General features: G+C 41.3%; 1 protein-coding gene across 2 annotated transcripts in view; it reads left to right on the top strand.

Annotated features, from left to right (window-relative positions):
• Window positions 1-706: 706 nt before the first annotated feature.
• The window catches only part of slco2b1 (solute carrier organic anion transporter family, member 2B1), a 24432-nt gene continuing 6216 nt past the window's right edge, over window positions 707-18922 (top strand). For both annotated transcript variants that reach the window (XM_080436312.1, XM_080436313.1), the window contains exons 1-11: window positions 707-800; window positions 3464-3556; window positions 3732-3869; window positions 4721-4883; window positions 5024-5260; window positions 7191-7289; window positions 11554-11684; window positions 11903-11984; window positions 12618-12782; window positions 13560-13749; window positions 14118-14265. In XM_080436312.1, coding sequence (XP_080292438.1) covers window positions 3500-3556; window positions 3732-3869; window positions 4721-4883; window positions 5024-5260; window positions 7191-7289; window positions 11554-11684; window positions 11903-11984; window positions 12618-12782; window positions 13560-13749; window positions 14118-14265 — 1410 coding nt within the window. In that variant the 5' untranslated portion in view covers window positions 707-800; window positions 3464-3499. The remainder of the gene's footprint in view (window positions 801-3463; window positions 3557-3731; window positions 3870-4720; window positions 4884-5023; window positions 5261-7190; window positions 7290-11553; window positions 11685-11902; window positions 11985-12617; window positions 12783-13559; window positions 13750-14117; window positions 14266-18922) is intronic.

The raw sequence follows: 18922 nt of genomic DNA, 5'->3' as shown, positions 1-18922 counted from the left end.
CCGAGCCACGGATGTTACAAGGCGATGCGGACCGCGATGAGTACCCGTATCTCCCGTATTGTTCAATAAAAAGCATTTTAATCCCATCGCCGGCCATTTTCTTTTTTTGTTTTTTTTTGTTTTGTAATGTATCAGAGTGCAATACACCTCCCAACCATTAGTGTCGCATGGTTGAAAGTATCGGAGACAATTTGGAGAAAATGGCCGGCGATGGGATTAAAATGCTTTTTATTGAACAATACGGGAGATACGGGTACTCATCGCGGTCCGCATCGCCTTTGTGCAAAACCATATTACTCCTACAGATTTTATCCAAACGTCATGCAAATCGGTACACTGTCTGACAGATTGACTGACTGACTCACTGACTAACAGCAGTGTGCATGGTCGTCTGCCGTTGCTTTCTCTTCCACAGCCAGAAGTCCAGCATCTCTGTCAGATCACTTGCAGCAGAGACTCCAAACCATTGACTACTTAAAACAAATTCCACAGCTGATGCCTGCCCCCTTTTCTGAATAATGTGTGCGTGCTGGTGAGTAAGAGAGAGAGAGAGAGAGAGAGAGAGAGAGAGAGAGAGAGAGAGAGAGAGAGAGAGAGAGAGAGAGAGAGAGAAGGAGGAGGAGGAGGAGGAGGAGGAGGGGGGGGGGACCTGTGATTTAAAGGCTGTCACACACTCCCTCGTGGTGACTCTCTCTGCACACCGTGGAGAAATCCTCGACAGCACAACTGCACAGTGAGGAACAAGAAAGGGAAACAATACCACCACACAGCTCCTTGTGTCTGTGCAACAAGCTGAAAATGTGAGTCTGATTAAGCTGTTTCTTTTCAGAGTACCGCTGCAGTAATTGTGACTTTTATTAAGGTTGTGCAGCCAAATTAGCTGTACAACCTAAATCAATAAATATATATATATTTTTTTTTTTACTGACGAATGTCATTTACTAACATGTGTCGGTCAATGTGCTGCTGTTTCAGGTCTCTCTTTTTTTAGAAGAGATCCTTGATGTTGACAGGACTAGCACAAATCTGTCAATCACTTGATTTTGGAGTATGTTCTACCAGATAGGACGGCAAATAGTCAGTAAAATATTATACTGCTCAATCACCAACTTTCAACCTAATCTTCCCCAGTCTATACTGGGGTCTAGTAGATACAATCACAGTCCTCCCAGATCCAACTGGGAGTTGTCGGCAGGGATGTAGTTAAATAAAACTAAGACTAAAACTACAAGTAACTGCATGTTGTTCACAAAAACTAAATAAAAACTACAATTAACATGCAGGTAAACATCAGCCTATACTAACTGTAACTGGTGGGACTGAGTGGCCTAATAAAAAAGAACCACAATTAAACAGTTACAGACTATTTCCAGAAGGTAGAACTGGAAGCAATGTAACATAACAGATGCTGGCTGCTGTAAATCTGACATTTTATTTTTAAACTGTGTTATAAATAGTTTTCCCACAACTTAGCTATTATTGCAGACTATTTACATTTTGGCTTTTGATTTAGCTCCACATGATACCAATTCTAATGTTTCATGATGTAGCCATATACTGTACAAGACTCAATTGACTTTGCTTAATATGGTTCTTTTAATAAGCAATAACACATTTTGTAAATTATTGTATGCCATGCATTGTTCATCCTACTCCTTTTCAGCTTCTATAAATCAAGGCTTTCCTTATAATACCTGAACAACAAACAATAACACTAAACTAGTAGTACTAGTTTCACATCTTCTCGGTTGGTCTGGGGAATTCAAACTGGCAAATTTCTAACCACAGTGGGGATACTAGATATTACCCCTTGTGTCTCGACAAACTCCCTACAGGATGTCTCAATTTGTTGACGTTCCTCCACTGATTAGGAATTATCTCGCTTTCCTGCTGTCAGCAATTGGAGAAACTCAACTAAACCACTCCCTCTATCCCATCCTGAAGGGTAACACTGCATTATTGCCATTTGAAGTGTTAAACACCAACGTAACACAACTGCAGTGCCCCTTTTGTGTGCAATTTGAGTTATGTTCTTACTATTTTCATACCAGACCCCTGAACAGTGTTTGTGTCAAGTTAAGTACGGATCAGAGCATCGGTGCACTTCAGGTCTCTGGGGACCAGGATCAGAATACGTTTTATTGTCACATCACAGGTTTACAGGTGTAAATCAGTGGGTGAAATAGTTTTTTTGTGCAAGCTCTATCATTTTGTTGTACCATAATGCACATGGCATAGATAAGCAGCAGCTAAGCTTGACTACGAAACTTGTACGAAAGCCATCCGGGGGGGCTTAATCCATGACAGGTAGCGGCCAACCGTCTTCCTATAAAACTGGTAAAGTCATTCACAAAAACAAAACAAAAAACACTCTGAAAATCTTTACTCAAACAACACCGCTATCATAGGACGAGAACCTTATGCTCCGATAACGTTATGCTCCGATATGACAACACCAAATCTAAATACTCATTATCAACACTTATTACACAGCTTGGTTGAATGCTTGAATCTGATTGATCAATCGCTGAATTCAGCGTTGTGTTATTTCTGGATAATGACCGATGAGCTCAATAACAGACCGCTGTCTAATCAAAGACTCAGAGCACCTGCTGCACAACTTGAATGTTATGCTGTATCCAACATGACAGCCAAACAAACACACAATGTCATTTACAACTAAACGTTGCTCTCTCAAGAATGTTTTTGAAAACATTTGAAGCGAGAAATAGACGATGCAATAACCGAAAATAGTCATTTTCGGTTACTGCATGGCCTCGGTGTTTATCATCCTGTCGTGGTTTATTTATCAACAATTCTTCCTCTTACACGGCCCTGGATAGATAATCCAGCCTGGTGGAGATATTCACACACTTTCTCATTGGGAAATACTTCCTCCTCAGAAATTGCTATTACGATGTTACACGATATGATGTAATCTCACGAGGGTCCCTGCAGGAGTGAAAGAACACCTGCCAATTTGTGGTTTCAAAACCCCCAACCTGTCCTGATCTCATTCTCCCTGTTCCGAACAAGGAGACGGCCATGTGATGGGCCGTGAAGAGATTAGCCATGTCTTGGTTAAACAAGTCACATATCCTCATACCTGACACAAAGTGTCACTTCATCCAGGTTATTAAGAGATCTGACATTAGACATTACCAGAAAGGGATGACGACTTCCTCACCTCCTCAACCTCCTCAGCCCTTTGGGAACTCGCTCTAAGAGTGTTTACTCGATCAGTGATTCTTGACCAAAACCCCAAAATGAGTAGAGAGCATTTACCAGTTGCAATTCACAGTGGAGAACTTGTGAAATTCCAGGTTTTTTTATTAAACAGAAGAAGGTTTATGTGCAAACCTTTCCCTAAACATTGTCAATTGTTGTTGTTGTTGTTGTTGTTGTTGTTTCCAAACTCAAATTCATTCAAGCAGCATGTTCTTATTGTGTATGTGATCTACAGATTTTGGACAGAGAAGTCTATATATCCGTGTGAAAGATGGCACAGGTGGCACGGTCTTCAAGCAGGTGTAGCAGTCCATTCAACAGTATTAAGGTATGTCTATTTCACACTATTCAACTTGTATTCCTCAAATTCTATATAAATTATAGCCTTTTTAGAACAACAAAACATTTTTTTGGGGGGGGGGAATGGTCAAGTCAAGCAATGTCAAGTATATGAGACCTCAGTGATGGTCCTTTAAGACTTCTCTCTCCCCCACTCTGTTTAGTTCTTTGTCTTATGCCATGGACTGCTGCAGTTGGCTCTGCTGTTAGTGTCTGGTTATCTGAAGAGTTCCATCAACACCATAGAGAGACGCTATGGGTTCTCCAGCAAGAAATCTGGCCTCCTGTCTTCCTTCAATGAGGTGAGATCCCTATAATATGATAATAATGAACATATTAACCCATTCAGACCGGGAACGCATCTGTGTAACCACTCAAAAATAGCAGATCTACAAGCTCATAGCGCGGCACCGAGTGCTATGAGCTTGTAGATCTGCATTTTTATTTTTTTTTGTGAAAACTAGCAAATCTTTGAATATACATATTTTTTAAAGCAAACATCTTTAACTCAAATCTTTGCTTCTGGGGGGTCCCTGGAACAGCATCTTTTGAAATGGGGGTCCAAATACAAAAAGTTTGAGAACCACTGATATAGCAACATACTGTTAGGATTTAGAACATTTTTAGATATTGTAGTTGGCCGCGGACCCCCATCTCAAAATATTTAGTTCCAGGGACCCCACAGAAGCAAAGGTTTGAGTTACAAATGTTTGCTTTAAGAAATATAGTATATACAAAAAAATCGCAGATCTGCAAGCTCATAGCGCATGAGCTTGCAGATCTGCTATTTTTTGAATAGCCAAAGAAATCTGAAAATGACACAGATGCGTTCCCGGTCTTAATGGGTTAATTTGTTTGAGAATGCCGTGGATTTGGCAGACACACTCCATGTCTTCTGTCATGTGTGTCTGGGTGCGTGCGTGTGTGTGTGTAGCAGTGCATGCTTACGTGTGTGAATTCAATTTGGAGTTGACCCATGCCTGTTCGAGGGGGTCCCTGCCTTCCAGCTGCAGTGCATTCTGGGATATTGTAGCCTGTCATGTGAACCTGAGGAGCAGGTACTGAAATATAAATAAATGAATGGAAATGCAGTATTGGTGATCTTCATCATATCTTTTCCGGGCTGTGTCCTGGGTGTTCTCTGAATGTGCAGGTGGGGAGCACCTTCCTAATAGTGTTTGTGAGTTTCTTCGGGAGCCGTGTCCACCGTCCCAGGTTCATCGGATTAGGAGCTCTGATCGCCAGCGTGGCCTCACTGGTCATGGCTCTGCCTCACTTTCTGGGTGGACTCTACAAATTCACCGATCATACCGCCAGTGAGTCGCGCACACACACACACACGCACACACGCACACACGCACACACACACACACACACACACACACACACACATGTTCACACATATAGACCAACCCGCCTTAAATGTAAACTTGTTGTCTCCCTCTGTTTTCCCCAGTCACCAATGCAGACAACAGCTCTGGCCTCTGCCAGACAGAGAGCCGAGTGGCGCTTGGCACCACAATGTTCGCCGATCAGAACTGTGGAGAAGAGGAAAGCACAGCAGAGCAGTGGATCTACCCTATCCTGCTCACGGGTCAGCTACTGCTGGGCGTTGGCACTGTTCCTATCCACCCTTTTGGTATCTCCTACATTGATGACTTTGCCAGCAAGAAGACCTCACCACTATACCTTGGTACGTTAGTGTGTATAGTATTTTAAAAAAAAGTGTGGATTATAATATAATATTATATATGTCTCTGCTGTTGGGCATGTGGTAAAGTGCATTAATCTGTGGGACTATTTGCCCTTGTTTAAGGAGAATGAAAGAGTCCAGGCATTAATTCTCCTTTGTTACTTTATTTAAGGAGAGAAAAGAGTTAACATCACATGGCCGCTGTATCAGGAACAAGAGAGAGAACCCAACTCAGAATAGATATTTAGACTCAGTGTGTATGTACATGCCCGCTGTTTTCTAAGCTTGTGCATGTGGTGTGTGTGCTCTGATCCAGATGCCTTAAATGTGTGTGTGACCTGTGTGTGTGTGTGTGTGGGCATGTATGGATGTACTTCAGTGTGCACGTAGGTGTGTGTGTGTTACAAGTGCTGCGACTGTGTGTGTAAATGTGTATGTGCTAAATTAAGTAGTTTGGTGTGTGTATAAGTCCATTGTACATGGGTTGGTTAAGACAATATAGAGGTCAGCTAAGGTCAAATGACCCCTGGAAACTGGACATCTGGACCTCCTACAGAATGTGCCTTTATGTCCTATGAAAGGGTTTAAAGTTTCTAACTACAGTAGTCGGGAATGTCTTACTAGGCCAACTAGTATAAGGTTGACCACAGTAATCAATGGACTATGTCTATTAGGCCTTCAATAGTAGTATGCATGGTTATATTGTAATGTGAGTGCATTACAATATGGGTACTTATGTGTGTTCATCTCAGGTATGTCTAGACTATATGCTTATTCTAAGATACTACAGGCAGAAACCAGCTAACTCCAAAATGTTCATTTTTCAGGAAATGACAAAAACAAAACAAAAAGTGGAGTTAGGGCACGCTCCCACCACACTTTTATTTTACCTCTGGGGCAGAATCTGCCAATGCTTTGTCAATGCAAATGCATGGATTCTTGGAAAAAATCTGCAAGACCAGAAATCCACGCATTTGCATTGACAAAGCATTGGCAGATTCTGCCCCAGAGGTAAAATAAAAGTGCGGTGGGAGCGCGCCCTTAGGAGGTTTTGTTCATCATTGATAAGAACAGCTAAATGGACCTCCAAGCTCACAATGAGGTTGGAGGTCAAAAGGGGGTGGAGCCTGGAGTCAGCAAAACCACCTAACTCCACCCCCCTTTGGTGGACTTAGCTGGTGTAGCAGAAAGTGATATAACTGTTTTGTAGCCTAAATTGTATTTATTTATTTATTTGTTTGTTTGTTTCTTTGTCATATATTTTGGACACCCAGAATGTTCTTTATCCCATTTATGAACCTGCCTCTGCCTTAAGTATCTACTCTGCATAAGGTATCTGCACGAGACTCAAACCAGTTTCAGGGATGCTTTTTCACATTTTATTTGAAGCCAAATATAGCCATTATACTTAATTGAGCTAGTGCAGTTTGGAATGACAGGGACAGATGCCTCACAAAATGAGCGGGATTAAATCCCAGAATGTTGTAACTTCAGGATGCAGTCTTGTGAGCCACCTCGTTTGGGTGCTGTTCTGAGATAAGTCTGTGCTCTCTGACCTCTTTGCTGAGTGGGGGATAAAATAAGACAGGATATAAGAGTTTTTTTGTCCATCAGGGATAAATGGCGCAGGCTGCAGTTGATGCTGCTGAAGTAGTGGGTGCAAGATGCACAATGGGAGTCTTTCTTGATGGCTGCCGCCACTGTATAAAACAAGGCACAGAACACAGGCAGGCGCTACTATTTGTCACCTCTGTGGTGACACAAAGGTGACAAATGGTAGATACACATGTATAAGAAACAAAGAGTGTGACCTTCTTGTAACTGGACAGTCTGAAACCACCAAGTCAACTTTGTATTTGCCCGTTTCTCTGCCAAAAGCAACGACATCAACGACATTAAACAGTTTCACTGTGGTTTCTCTCCTCTGCAGGCATTCTTCTGGCGGTAACCTGTATTGGCCCTGCTTTTGGTTTCATCATGGGTGGCTTCATGTTGCGCTTTTATGTGGACATCGACAAGCTGTCACCAGGTGAGCGGCCCGCATTTTCATTTTTTTCATTCTGATAACTCACAGCTGATTGTAGACCAGTGTTTCAAATTTGGACGAAGTGCTAGATGGTAGGATAAAAAGGGGAGTGTACCTGTGTTTCCTTGCATCATGGGTGATGTAGAATAAACATGCCAATGCACACTTAGCCATTGTGTTGTGTGGATTAGAGACAAATGATTTCAAAAATATCATTTTGATTCTCTTCTTTTTAAGGTTGCCACAATTCTCAATTCACAATGCTGATATCAGTTGTAGCTAAACTAAATTGCAGGTGTAGTTACTCGACCCCGTGTTGATGATCACAAAGGCAAGCAACATTTCAATTGATTACATTTACTAGAAACTTAGTACACAGCTATAGGCTCTGTGCATAACTGCAGTCCCAGGTTTCGGAAGGTAGCATATCCGTTTCCTGTTCCAGATCAGAATACAAATCCAGTGGTGGAAAAAGTACTCACATTTTTTACTTAAGTAAAAGTATCAATACTGCAATGTAGAAATACTCTGTTACAAGTAAAAGTCCGGAATTCTAAATGTACTTGAGTAAAAGTATAAATGTATTGGCATCAAAATGTACTTAAAGTACCAAAAGTAAAAGTAAAACTCATTGTGCAGAATGTCCCATCTCAAGTTTTGAAGTGTATAACAATCTTTTGAAAATAGCGGATCTACAAGCTCACAATGCGTCGCGACGCATTGTGAGCTTGTAGATCCGCTATTTTCAAATGGCCGAAATGTATATATGGCTGAAGTGGTTCATGTATGTTTTGTAAAAATAATTAAAATCTACAAAGTAGCGAGTAACTAAAGTTGTCAAATAATTGTAGTGGAGTAAAAGTACTTTAATGACAGTGGGCCCCATATCTGTCCAAATTGACATAAAAAAAGAAATAAAGTAGATGGCGCATGCAGAGCGTGAGCATGATGCCCACAACTCCCAAAACAGTGTCATCTCATGCTGCACCACACCGACCGTCAAGGGCTCAAGGCCCTGACACACACTCAAAGCGTCAGGCGCTCGCGTCATCAAACACACCCATTGTTTACAATGGCTGCAGTCACACTGGGGGTGTCAAGTGGAACATGTCAAAATCTGCCAGAGCAGGGTTCTATTTTGGAGTGTCGACACAATGTTTACATTGCAGTCATTGACACGGTCAAACTCGCGTTGCCGTGTGTAAAGTTTGACCATTCTAAATTCTCTTTTTGAGAAACACATCCGTTTCTAATCACCGTAAATAGATGAACTGATGATGGACTGTTCAAATCCTGAAAAACGATGGGTTTGTCTGTTAAACTGCAACAGTTCCATCTCCCTTTGCACATATTTAGCTGGCGATGGCAGAGATTTAAAAAAAACAAGTTCAAGAGCGCTATGCCAGTCGGAGTATAGGCGGAACAGAGAGAGAGAGAGAGAGAAAGAGAGAGAGCGAATGGAACAACAGAGGTGCGTAGCATACAACAGTCCCAGCGTGCGTTCGCGTGCGTGTGTGTGCTTTTGTACGGGCGTGTTTTGGTACCGTATGTCCCTCGTTTCATTTGAGTCAGTGTCGTGCGGTTCAAATTATTAATAATTGCGGTGAAGACGAATATAATAAGTTGACGCACGTCAAGGATGCTCACGTCAATGATGCTTTCAGTGTGTCACGGCCAAGATGGAGGGAGGTAGGGCGTGCATCCTGGCAGAGATTCTTTCTTCTGCTTCTTGTTTGAATTGGATACCTCACAAAATCAACTTTCAATGCACCATCTCTGCATCCTCATTTTTTGTCGTTGAGCTCAGTGAACAGAGGATGAATTGTGCCTGGGTAGCGTGTGTGTCTTTGAATATCCAGTTTTGTTTAGTGCCAAATCACCACAAAAGTCACCTAAAGGCTCTTTTCACAGCAGGGCTGTCTTTGATTAAAGAATCAAAAATGTTTTTGATGTTATTTATCTAAATGATCAATTTGAGATCATTTCATAAGCCTATATGAACTACACTACTCCTGTATGGAGTGCAGCACACAGAAGTTTGTCCTGTCACAATCCCTTTAGTTTGTATTTCTTTCATAGACAGCTATTTGACGTGCTTTGGCTGCATGCTCAACTGCTGTATTATCTTTTTATGTCAATTTGATTCTTATTCTTGTTTGAATTGGATGTCTCACAAAGTCAGCTTTAAGGGAATGTACTGTACCATCTCTGCATCCTCTTTTTTTGTGCAGAGTGAACATGAGGATGGATTTTATATTTAGAGTAGACAATTATTTATTTTTTACCCCTTTTTCTCCCCAATTTAGTCGTGTCACTGCTGTCGTATCCTACTGGCTCACTTGCCAGTGAGGTAGCCTGGCATTGGCCAGACCGATGATAACGTGGATTCACTCTCACATTCCTCCCCGGTATCACTCTGGACTTCGGGCCCATAGGGAGCGAGTATGAGAAATCAGAAAATGATTTTGATGCTTTTCACTGTTGTACGGGCAGCAGTTGAAACGCAGTCACTGATTGGCCTGATCATTTTCTGATTTCTCATACTCGCTCCCTATGGGCCCGAAGTCCAGACTGACACCGGAGAGGAACGTGAGAGGGAATCCACGTTATCAGTCTTGGCCAATGCCAGGCTACCAGTGAGGAGCCCCCACCAGGAGGACGTAGAGTTTTCGTCCTACTCCTCCCGCCCAACAGGGCTGACAGGTGCCGCCCCCAGCCCGTAGGAGTACATGCAGTGACATTTATCACCCTCCCTGTCCGGCTTCCCTCCCCCGAACACGGGCCAATTGTGTTCTTGTAGACGCTCGACAAAGCCGGTTACACCACGGTGGATTCGAACCCACAACCTCCGTGGTGGTGGTGGGCAGGGACTTTGCCACTGCGCCACCCGAGCACAGGTGTGGCAAGGTTACCTGACGGCATCAACATCAGTGGCCATACATTGTGTTCCTGACTGTCCATGTGACAAAAAAAACTAACAAAAGCACGCCTCAACTTGAGAAATAATATCATGATTTCATTCTTATCTTAACTTTTCTCTGGAAGAGTCATCCTAAAAAATTTCATCACAGACAGATGTATTCCTGTCATCTTAATCCACCATGTCTCTACGTCATTAGTCCCAGTCCACCCTTATCCTTCTACAACATGAGTGTTTTAAACTAATTCTCTGGCACTTGTTCTGTTAACGATTTTATTCTGACATTACTCAGTCATAATTGTGCCTACTCTGTGTGTGTGTGTGTGTGTGTGTGTGTGTGTGTGTGTGTGTGTGTGTGTGTGTGTGTGTGTGTGTGTGTGTGTGTGTGTGTGTGTGTGTGTGTGTGTGTGTGTGTGTGTGTGTGTGTGTGTGTGTGTGTGTGTGTGTGGTTGAGTCTGTAAAATGCCACCACTTTCACTCCACTATCAACAGTTTGGTTTGGAGGCATGTTCAAACCAAGACCTGTGGAACAAGATAAATTAAATGTTCAAATGGTGTGTGTGTTTGTGTGTGTGTGTGTGTGTGTGTGTGTGTGTGTGTGTGTGTGTGTGTGTGTGTGTGTGTGTGTGTGTGTCTGTGTCTGTGTGTCTGTGTGTCTGTGTGTGTGTGTGTGTGTGTGTGTGTGTGTGTGTGTGTTTTACTATACTTGCGAGGGCCAAAGGTATGGTACATTCTGAGAAATAAACAATGCAAGGACACATTTCCTGGTTCTCACAAGAGAATTTGATTTTGTGGTTAAAAAAATATTTTTTTGAGTTAGGCTGTCACGCACGGAAGCAGACACAGCACTTAAGTGGAGCAAAAAATGTCAAAACAGACAAGGAGCAGGAAAGAGCAAAAACAGTGGGCAGGCAAAGGTCAAAAATTCAAAAGGCAGTCAGCGAGGCAGAGGTATTGTTTTAGGTGCAGAAAATAAAACAAAAATGTAGCATTTTAAGTGAGTCCTGTCCATCGTCATTGGAGTGTGCGGTCCCTTCCTGAGAGAAGCAGTGGGATGTTTTCTGTCTGACATAAAGGAAAGACAGTGTTAGGGGACAGGAGGTATCTGGAAGCCAATGAGAGATATTAGTCAAATTAGTTATTTCAGCATATACTATAAGGAACTGTTTTTTATGGCAGAGGCTTGGTTTATTGAGAATATAGGTTTCTGCCTCTTGGGAGCACGAAAGTCCAAAGTAAGTTTCATACTAATCCTAGATATACAGTGCAGTCAGACAAACAGACATACATATTTTAGGTTAATTTAATCAATTCACTGATTCTTGAGTGACTCTCTACTGTCTCCAGATGAGATCCACTTGGACCCTAAAGATCAGCGTTGGGTCGGAGCATGGTGGATGGGCTTCATGGTGGCTTCCATATTCCTCTTCATCGCAGCGCTGCCCTACATGTTCTTCCCCAGTCGCATGCCCAAAGAGGTGCAGTACGATAGTTTCATCCAAACAAAAAAATTATAACATTAGTTTTTTGTTTTACATACAATAATGTGTATCTTTTTCAAATGGCTACTTACATGGTCAATAACTATGAGAGAGAAACCAGGTCTATTTTTGTATTACACATCATTGCATCATGTTCATGTAACCTAACCTAATGTCCTCTATTTTAATCCATTATGTCTATGTCCTTTGGTCAGGATGGTGGAGAAGAAGATGAACCAAGAACAGAGAAGGCAACAGAGCCAAAGAAGGAACAAACCCTCATTCAGTTCCTCAAAAGTGAGATTTTTCAACTCCCTCTGTTTGCCATTTTCCTGTTGTGTCTGCTGCATGTTGCAGCAGGTGACTGAAGGGCAATGATGATTGCAGCAAATTCATTGTCTATTTTACTTTTTAACCCATTAAGACCTGGAACGCATCTGTGTCACTTTTTGATTTGAGCTAAAAAGCATTATTTTACACTTTGGCTATTCAAAAATAGCAGATATACAAGCTCATAGCGCGGCACCGAGTGCCGCGCTATGAGCTTGTAGATCTGCTATTTTAGAAAAATCGTGAAAATGTGTGAAAATCTTTGAATATATATTATTTTAAAGCGAACATTTTAACTCAAATCTTTGCTTGCTGGGGGTCCCTGGAACAAAACATTTTGAGATGGGGGTCGGCGGCCAAATACGTATCATTTTGGGGGTCCTTGACATGAAAAAGTTTGAACGCCACTGATATAGAACCATACGTTTTTCAGAAAACTCTTAGGATTTAGAAGACAATTTGTAGAATCTTAATCTTAATGGGTTAATTGATGAAAGAAATACTTTATCTCCACAACACGTCTCATTCTTCCTCTTGCGTTGTATCCCTCTCTTCCTCTTCTTCTCATCCTCACCCATTCTCATCCTTCCGTTTCCCCAGGTTTCCCTCGTATTGCCCTGCGGACGTTCCGGAGCCCCGTCTACCTGTTGGTGGTGTTTGCCCAGGTGTTCATGGCTGCGCTGGTGGTCGGCGTTGCCACCTTCATGGCCAAGTTCATTGAGCGACAGTTCAGCCTGTCTTTTTCTATAGCCAACATGATGATCGGTGAGCGAGCACACAAGCACTGCATTTCCTTTTTAAGTTTAGTCAGCATGAAATGGGACTTCATGAAGTGCAATGAATACGGACGGGTTCACCGTTCAATTACAGGAGAGTCTCTGTAACTATAGGCCTTCATTGCCCCAAATTCATGTTTAAGCCCTCCATCATATCTGCAGTGGTGGGAAAAGTACTCAAATGTTTTACTTAAGTAAAAGTATAAATACTGCAATATAGAAATATTCTGTTACAAGTAAAAGTCCAGAATTCAAAATTTACTTGAGTAAAAGTACAAAAGTATTGGTATCAAAATGTGCTTAAAGTACCGAAAGTAGAATTTCAACTTTTCAAATGCATAAAAATCTTTTGAAAATAGCAGATCTACAAGCTCACAATACGTCGCGATGCGACGCATTGTGAGCTTGTAGATCAGCTATTGAAATGTATATAGGACTGAAGTGGTTAATGTATGTTTTGTAATACTAATCAAAATCTACAAAGTAACTGGTAACACAAGTTTTCAAACAATTATAGTGGAGTAAAAAATATGATATTTGTCACTGAGAGGTTGTGGAGTAGAAGTATAAGTATAGAAAATTGGAAATACTCCAGTTAACTAAAAAATACCTCCAAACTGTTCTTAAGTACAGTACTTGAGTAAATGTACTTGGTTACTTTATACCACTGCCTATCTGTTTGTGCAAATATCCAGGTACATTTGCACCTGGATTATGTAATGTAGTACGATGTATCAGAGACATGTACTCTGTCTGCTCCGTACAGGTGGAGTTGTTATCCCACTGGCGGTGCTGGGCATCGTTCTGGGTGGAGTTGTGATGCGGAGGTTGAATCTGTCTGTGATCGGTGCCAGCAGGATGTGTTGCATCGTCGTGATGCTGTCCATTTTCGCTGCTATACCGCTGCTCTTGATTGGCTGCCCCACGCAGAAGGTCGCCGGTGTCTTTCCCTCCAGGTAAAGTAATTAAAAAGAACTACATGGTGTGTGTCTGTCTGTCTGTCTGTCTGTGTGTGTGTGTGTGTGTGTGTGTGTGTGTGTGTGTGTGTGTGTGTGTGTGTGTGTGTGTGTGTGTGTGTGTGTGTGTGTGTGTGTGTGTGTGTGTGTGTGCGTCACAGTGCGTGTGCGTGTGCGTGTGCGTGTGCGTGTGCGTGTGTGTGTGTGTGTGTGTGTGTGTGTGTGTGTGTGTGTGTGTGTGTGTGTGTGTGTGTCTATTCATTCCTTTCCTATGACCTTGTTTCCTTAAATGGAATGCTGGTAGTATATATTGTATTAATGTGTATTAATAGAAGTGTATTAATGTGTGCTTGTATGCATCTCTTTAGCCCGGATCCCTGGTCATGTAACGCTGGATGTAATTGTAACAATGAGGCCTTCAACCCAATCTGTGGCTCTGATGGAATAGAGTTCCGGTCCCCCTGTCATGCAGGCTGTCTTGCTATGAAGATGGATAACATGAGCCAGAAAGTTACGGTAGGTCTGCTGGCTTTGGAAGAGGGGAGTGAGACTGGAAGAAAAGACCAACAGTGTGGCTATTTACAATGTAGGCATTTAGCAGGAGAAGCAGACACTCTTAACCCATTAAGACCTGAGGCCGATCAAAATATAACAATATAAAAAATATTAAAAATATAAAAATATAAAAAATATAAAAAATATAAAAAATATAAAAATATAAAAATATAAAAATATAAAAATATAAAAATGTAAAAATGTAAAAATGTAAAAATGTAAAAATATAAAAATATAAAAATATAAAAATTTACAAATGTAAAAAATCTGTTCCAGGGACCCCCAGAAGCAAAGATTTGAGTTACAATGTTCTCTTTAAAAATATATATATATTCAAAGATTTGCACAAATGATGAATGAAAATTATCAAAAATAGTAAATTGGCCTAAAAAAGTCTATACACTATACACGGCCCTAGGTCTGTGTTGAGCGTGAAAAATAGCAGATCTACCAGCTCACAATGCATTGTGATGCGTTTCGACTTGAGGCTTAAGCTGTGTAAACATATACTGTACATACTTACTCCTAAGCTGAGTAAACAAGCATAATTGCGAACGCGGAAGGAGGCGCGGCGAATTGCGAACGCGGAAGGAGGCCAAGTGGAGCTTACTATGTAACCGTGCTCGGGTTGTGTGTGTGTGTGTCTGTGTGCATTTCTGTGTGCATGCACTGCCTGTGTGCAGCCGCCAGAGTGCGCCAGAGTGCAGGAATTTAGACAATGCTCTGATTAAAATGCACAACAGCCTGCAAAACACACACACACACACACACACACACACACACACACACACACACACACACACACACACAATGTCAATGTTCTCTCCCCATCACGGTGAAATAACACGGATTACAAGTCCGTAAATACACAATATTTTCGAGCTGCGTTCGCTTCCAGCGTTCGTGTGTCTTACTTGTAATAGTATTATGTATATTTCACATGTGTGTATGTACATTTCTTCCTCTTTCATCAAGATATTGCAGGTCTGAGTATACAGGACGTGACTATTGAAGCACAACTCAACTGTCATCTGCTTGCTACATTACATGATCTTGTTTTCTATCTATTCCTATTCATATACTCGTCTTTCTTAACTCTGAGTCAGTTATGACTCACACAAATTCTGGGCATGAAATGTGCCATGTGCAAAGGAATATATATTCTCTCTGTGTGTGTTTAACCCATTAAAACCAGGACCGGATCTGTGTAACCACTTAAAGGGATACTTCACTTTCACATAAAATAAACATTTAAAAAATATATTAAAAATAAATGAAAAAAGTAATGGAAAAATCACGGCCCCCTCACGCATTAGAGTGTCCTACTAATGTGTGAGGGGGCCTTTATTTTGCCATAACTTCTTCCATTTTTTTTTTATATTTATTTTTAATGTTTATTTTATGTGAAAGTGAAGTATCCCTTTAAACCATTATTTTATACTTTGGCTATTAAAAAATAGCAGATATAAACTCATAGCGCCCGAGTGCCGTAGCCTCGCGTAGCCAGACTATATCACTGCGTGGATATGAGTCTGGTGCTTCCATGAGGAAGTTTTTTTTCCCAAGGGGCGGGATCAAAACAATGGCCCTCGACGCAATTGGTTAGACCTACAACCAACTACCAATTACAGTCTCCCATATTCGAATACTGGGCCCTGATTGGTTACCCACGTCTTCTGGAGCAGGAAATGGATTCTCTATGGAGCGGTGCCAGACCCAAATCGCAGAGTGCAATTTTTTTTTGCACTCGCAGATTCGTCTGGTCCCAGGCTACGAGTGCCGCGCTATGAGCTTGTAGATCTGCTATTTTCAAATCTTTGAATATACATATTTTTAAAGCAAACTTTTTTAAATCAAATCTTTGCTTCTGGGGGGTCCCTGGAACAACATATTTTGAGATGGGGGTCCGCGGCCAAATACATATAATTTTGGAGGTCCTTGACATGAAAAAGTTTGAGAACCACTGATATAGAAACACAATTTTTTCAGAAAACAGTGAGGATTTAGAAGACCTTTTGTAGAATCGGAACCTCAGGCCTTAATGGGTTAATAAGCATCTGTCAGGTGTGATGCTGCCTTGGGGTCATCTTGTTCGCAGAGCTCGCACTAGTGTGTATAATGAGTGGTTATTCTGAATGACCAGTCACCACATTTAATAGAGGAAAGCTTTTAGGACCAACACAGAGGATTACCCAATCACAACACCTGTAAAGCAATTACTGCCTTATTACAAATTGAGATAATTCATAACGTATGCATGCTAGCCATCACTGTAAAATGGAGCTGGAAGCTACAGAAGCCATTGGTTCTCAAACTTTTTCATGTCAAGGACCCCCCAAATATTTGGCCGCGGACCCCCATCTCAAAATATGTTGTTCCAGGGACCCCCAGAAGCAAAGATTTGAGTTACAAATGTTCTCTTTAAAAAATATATATTCAAAGATTTGCACAATTTTTTACGTTTTTTTCAAAAATAGCAGATCTACAAGCTCATGGTATAGAAAACTCTTTCCTCTTATGCAGGCACAGAACATGTACGTGCAAGTTGACTATCAGCTGACCGTCAGCTGTAGTCAGCACGACTTTCATGGAAGGAGATGCAACGCGATCTGATCAGTCGCCGTTAGTTCGTCTAATTGGGCTTGGTGTGTCAGGGCCTGTAGATTCAAATGGGGATATAAACCAGTGGAGGAGCACACCTCAATCTTTTGCTTAATATGCCAACAAGATCAGAGAATGCTTCCCAGACTTTGGATTCAGTCCAGAGTAGCATTAGCAAGAAACAAGCACTAAGCAGTTTCACTGACGCAATTCCGAATTTTTTAAGTGTGTTGAGTTCTTGGAGCAAAGGAGAGTTGAACCGACAAAACCTGTCGTCACTGGCTCACTTTTTTTTTTTTTCCCTAAAAGCCTCTACCAGAGACATCCAATATCTCCCACCAGTCTGTGTCCTCTAACATCTATATACCAGATGTCTTTCAACTGAGCACAAGGGATGGTTACATCATAACCCATGTGTTGGCAAATGTCCTTTAGATTAAGTTAGTGCTGTAGATGGCAGATTTGCTCAGGAAGCAGGCATCAGACTTGAGGAAAGGCTTCACTTCTGCTTTGACTGTTTAGGTTTGATGTCTAAGTGGTCTGCAGTCACAGGGCACAGAGCCGCATTAGAAATGCTGCATAAGCGGTGCTTCAGTGGGTGATGTTGTGAGAGTCAGACACCCATGACCAACCATATGGATAATTATAACACATATTGATATGTTGAATAATCATCTTCTGAACAATTACCTTTTTACATTGCTAGTTTGCTCTTAAATTCATTTTGGAGCGTTTTTACCAAACGGTGTGCTGAGGCAGACACACTGGTGTCCATTTACTACATCAGTACGTGCATACTCATTACCCAATACAGAGGCCAAATATAGGCTACCCTATATTCTTTTTTAGGGTAAAACCACTTTCAACCAGGCTTCCCTATTTTGGGCATGTCATTATATGCTAAAATCGGCTATTTCCAATACATTCTTAGTTATGGTAAAGGTCTATAATTCATAAATATGATTATATCAAATATATTAATTGACTGATTTTACAAGTCAGTTGATAATATGTAGTTAGTTACCTATTTACTAATACAGAACAACTTTTGTAAATATTAGTGAATGAGAAATAGTATTTTTTTTTTTTACGAATGTTTAAGATGTGTTAACCACTAGCTGCACATAAAATAGTAACACAAAATAGCAATAACTACAAGCTCACAAAGCATCACGTGGTGAGGCCTTGTGAGCTTAAGGATGTGCAATTTTTGCAGAACGTTTGCCTATTTTCGCAGAATGTTTGCTTATTTTTCACAGAATGTTTGACTATTATTGTATGCCCAAAATAGGGACGCTAGGTTCATGTGGTTAATAAACATCTATTAATTTGTGATAGATCGATCCTCCTGGAAGGCCAGATGAGGCCAGTTATAGGTGCAGGGAGGGTGCTGGGTGGCTTTAGTAGGTGGCTGACTAGAAAAGAGGGTTGCCTTTTACAGTTGATCAAATACTGTAAATCTAGATGGCTTACATAATCGTAATCCTTCTGCAATAAGAAAATGAATAGATGATGACATTTAAAAAAAAGCTCCTCCTCTTTCAGATCTCCTCACAGTCCCATTCGTATGGGAATCGATATTTCATAATTGCATCACACAGATCATAGTTTGTGCTGCCCTCTGGCTTTCACTTACTGTAAGTAACATCATACAACTGTAACATACATCACAATCCTCTCTATGTATTATGTGGGCTACAAAGTCTAATTTGAAAATGCACATGGAGGAGCACACAATGACGATTTCTGTGTTCCTGAGAAATGAAACATTAAATAATTTTGACGTGGCCTTAATTGTCACTTTGACCGTCGTCCTCGACAGTGAGAGAAAGACATAGGAAAGGCAGAGAAACAGCAAACAGTGCTTCAAAAGATGTCAAACCAGGGATATGCCGAAGAAAGGCCTTTTGCGTCCATTTGGTATGCGCCCTAAGCGTGCGGCCATCAGGTCACTCTGACCTTTGACTTTTTCGATCCAAATGTTAAAAATCACTCCGGGAAAGTCTACTGATGTTTC

Source organism: Gymnoscopelus braueri (assembly GCF_963280865.1).
Source record: "Gymnoscopelus braueri genome assembly, chromosome: 8".
Taxonomy (NCBI): Eukaryota; Metazoa; Chordata; class Actinopteri; order Myctophiformes; family Myctophidae; genus Gymnoscopelus; species Gymnoscopelus braueri.
Note: the sequence above shows the minus strand (reverse complement) of the source record. Positions and strands in the feature narration are given on the sequence as shown.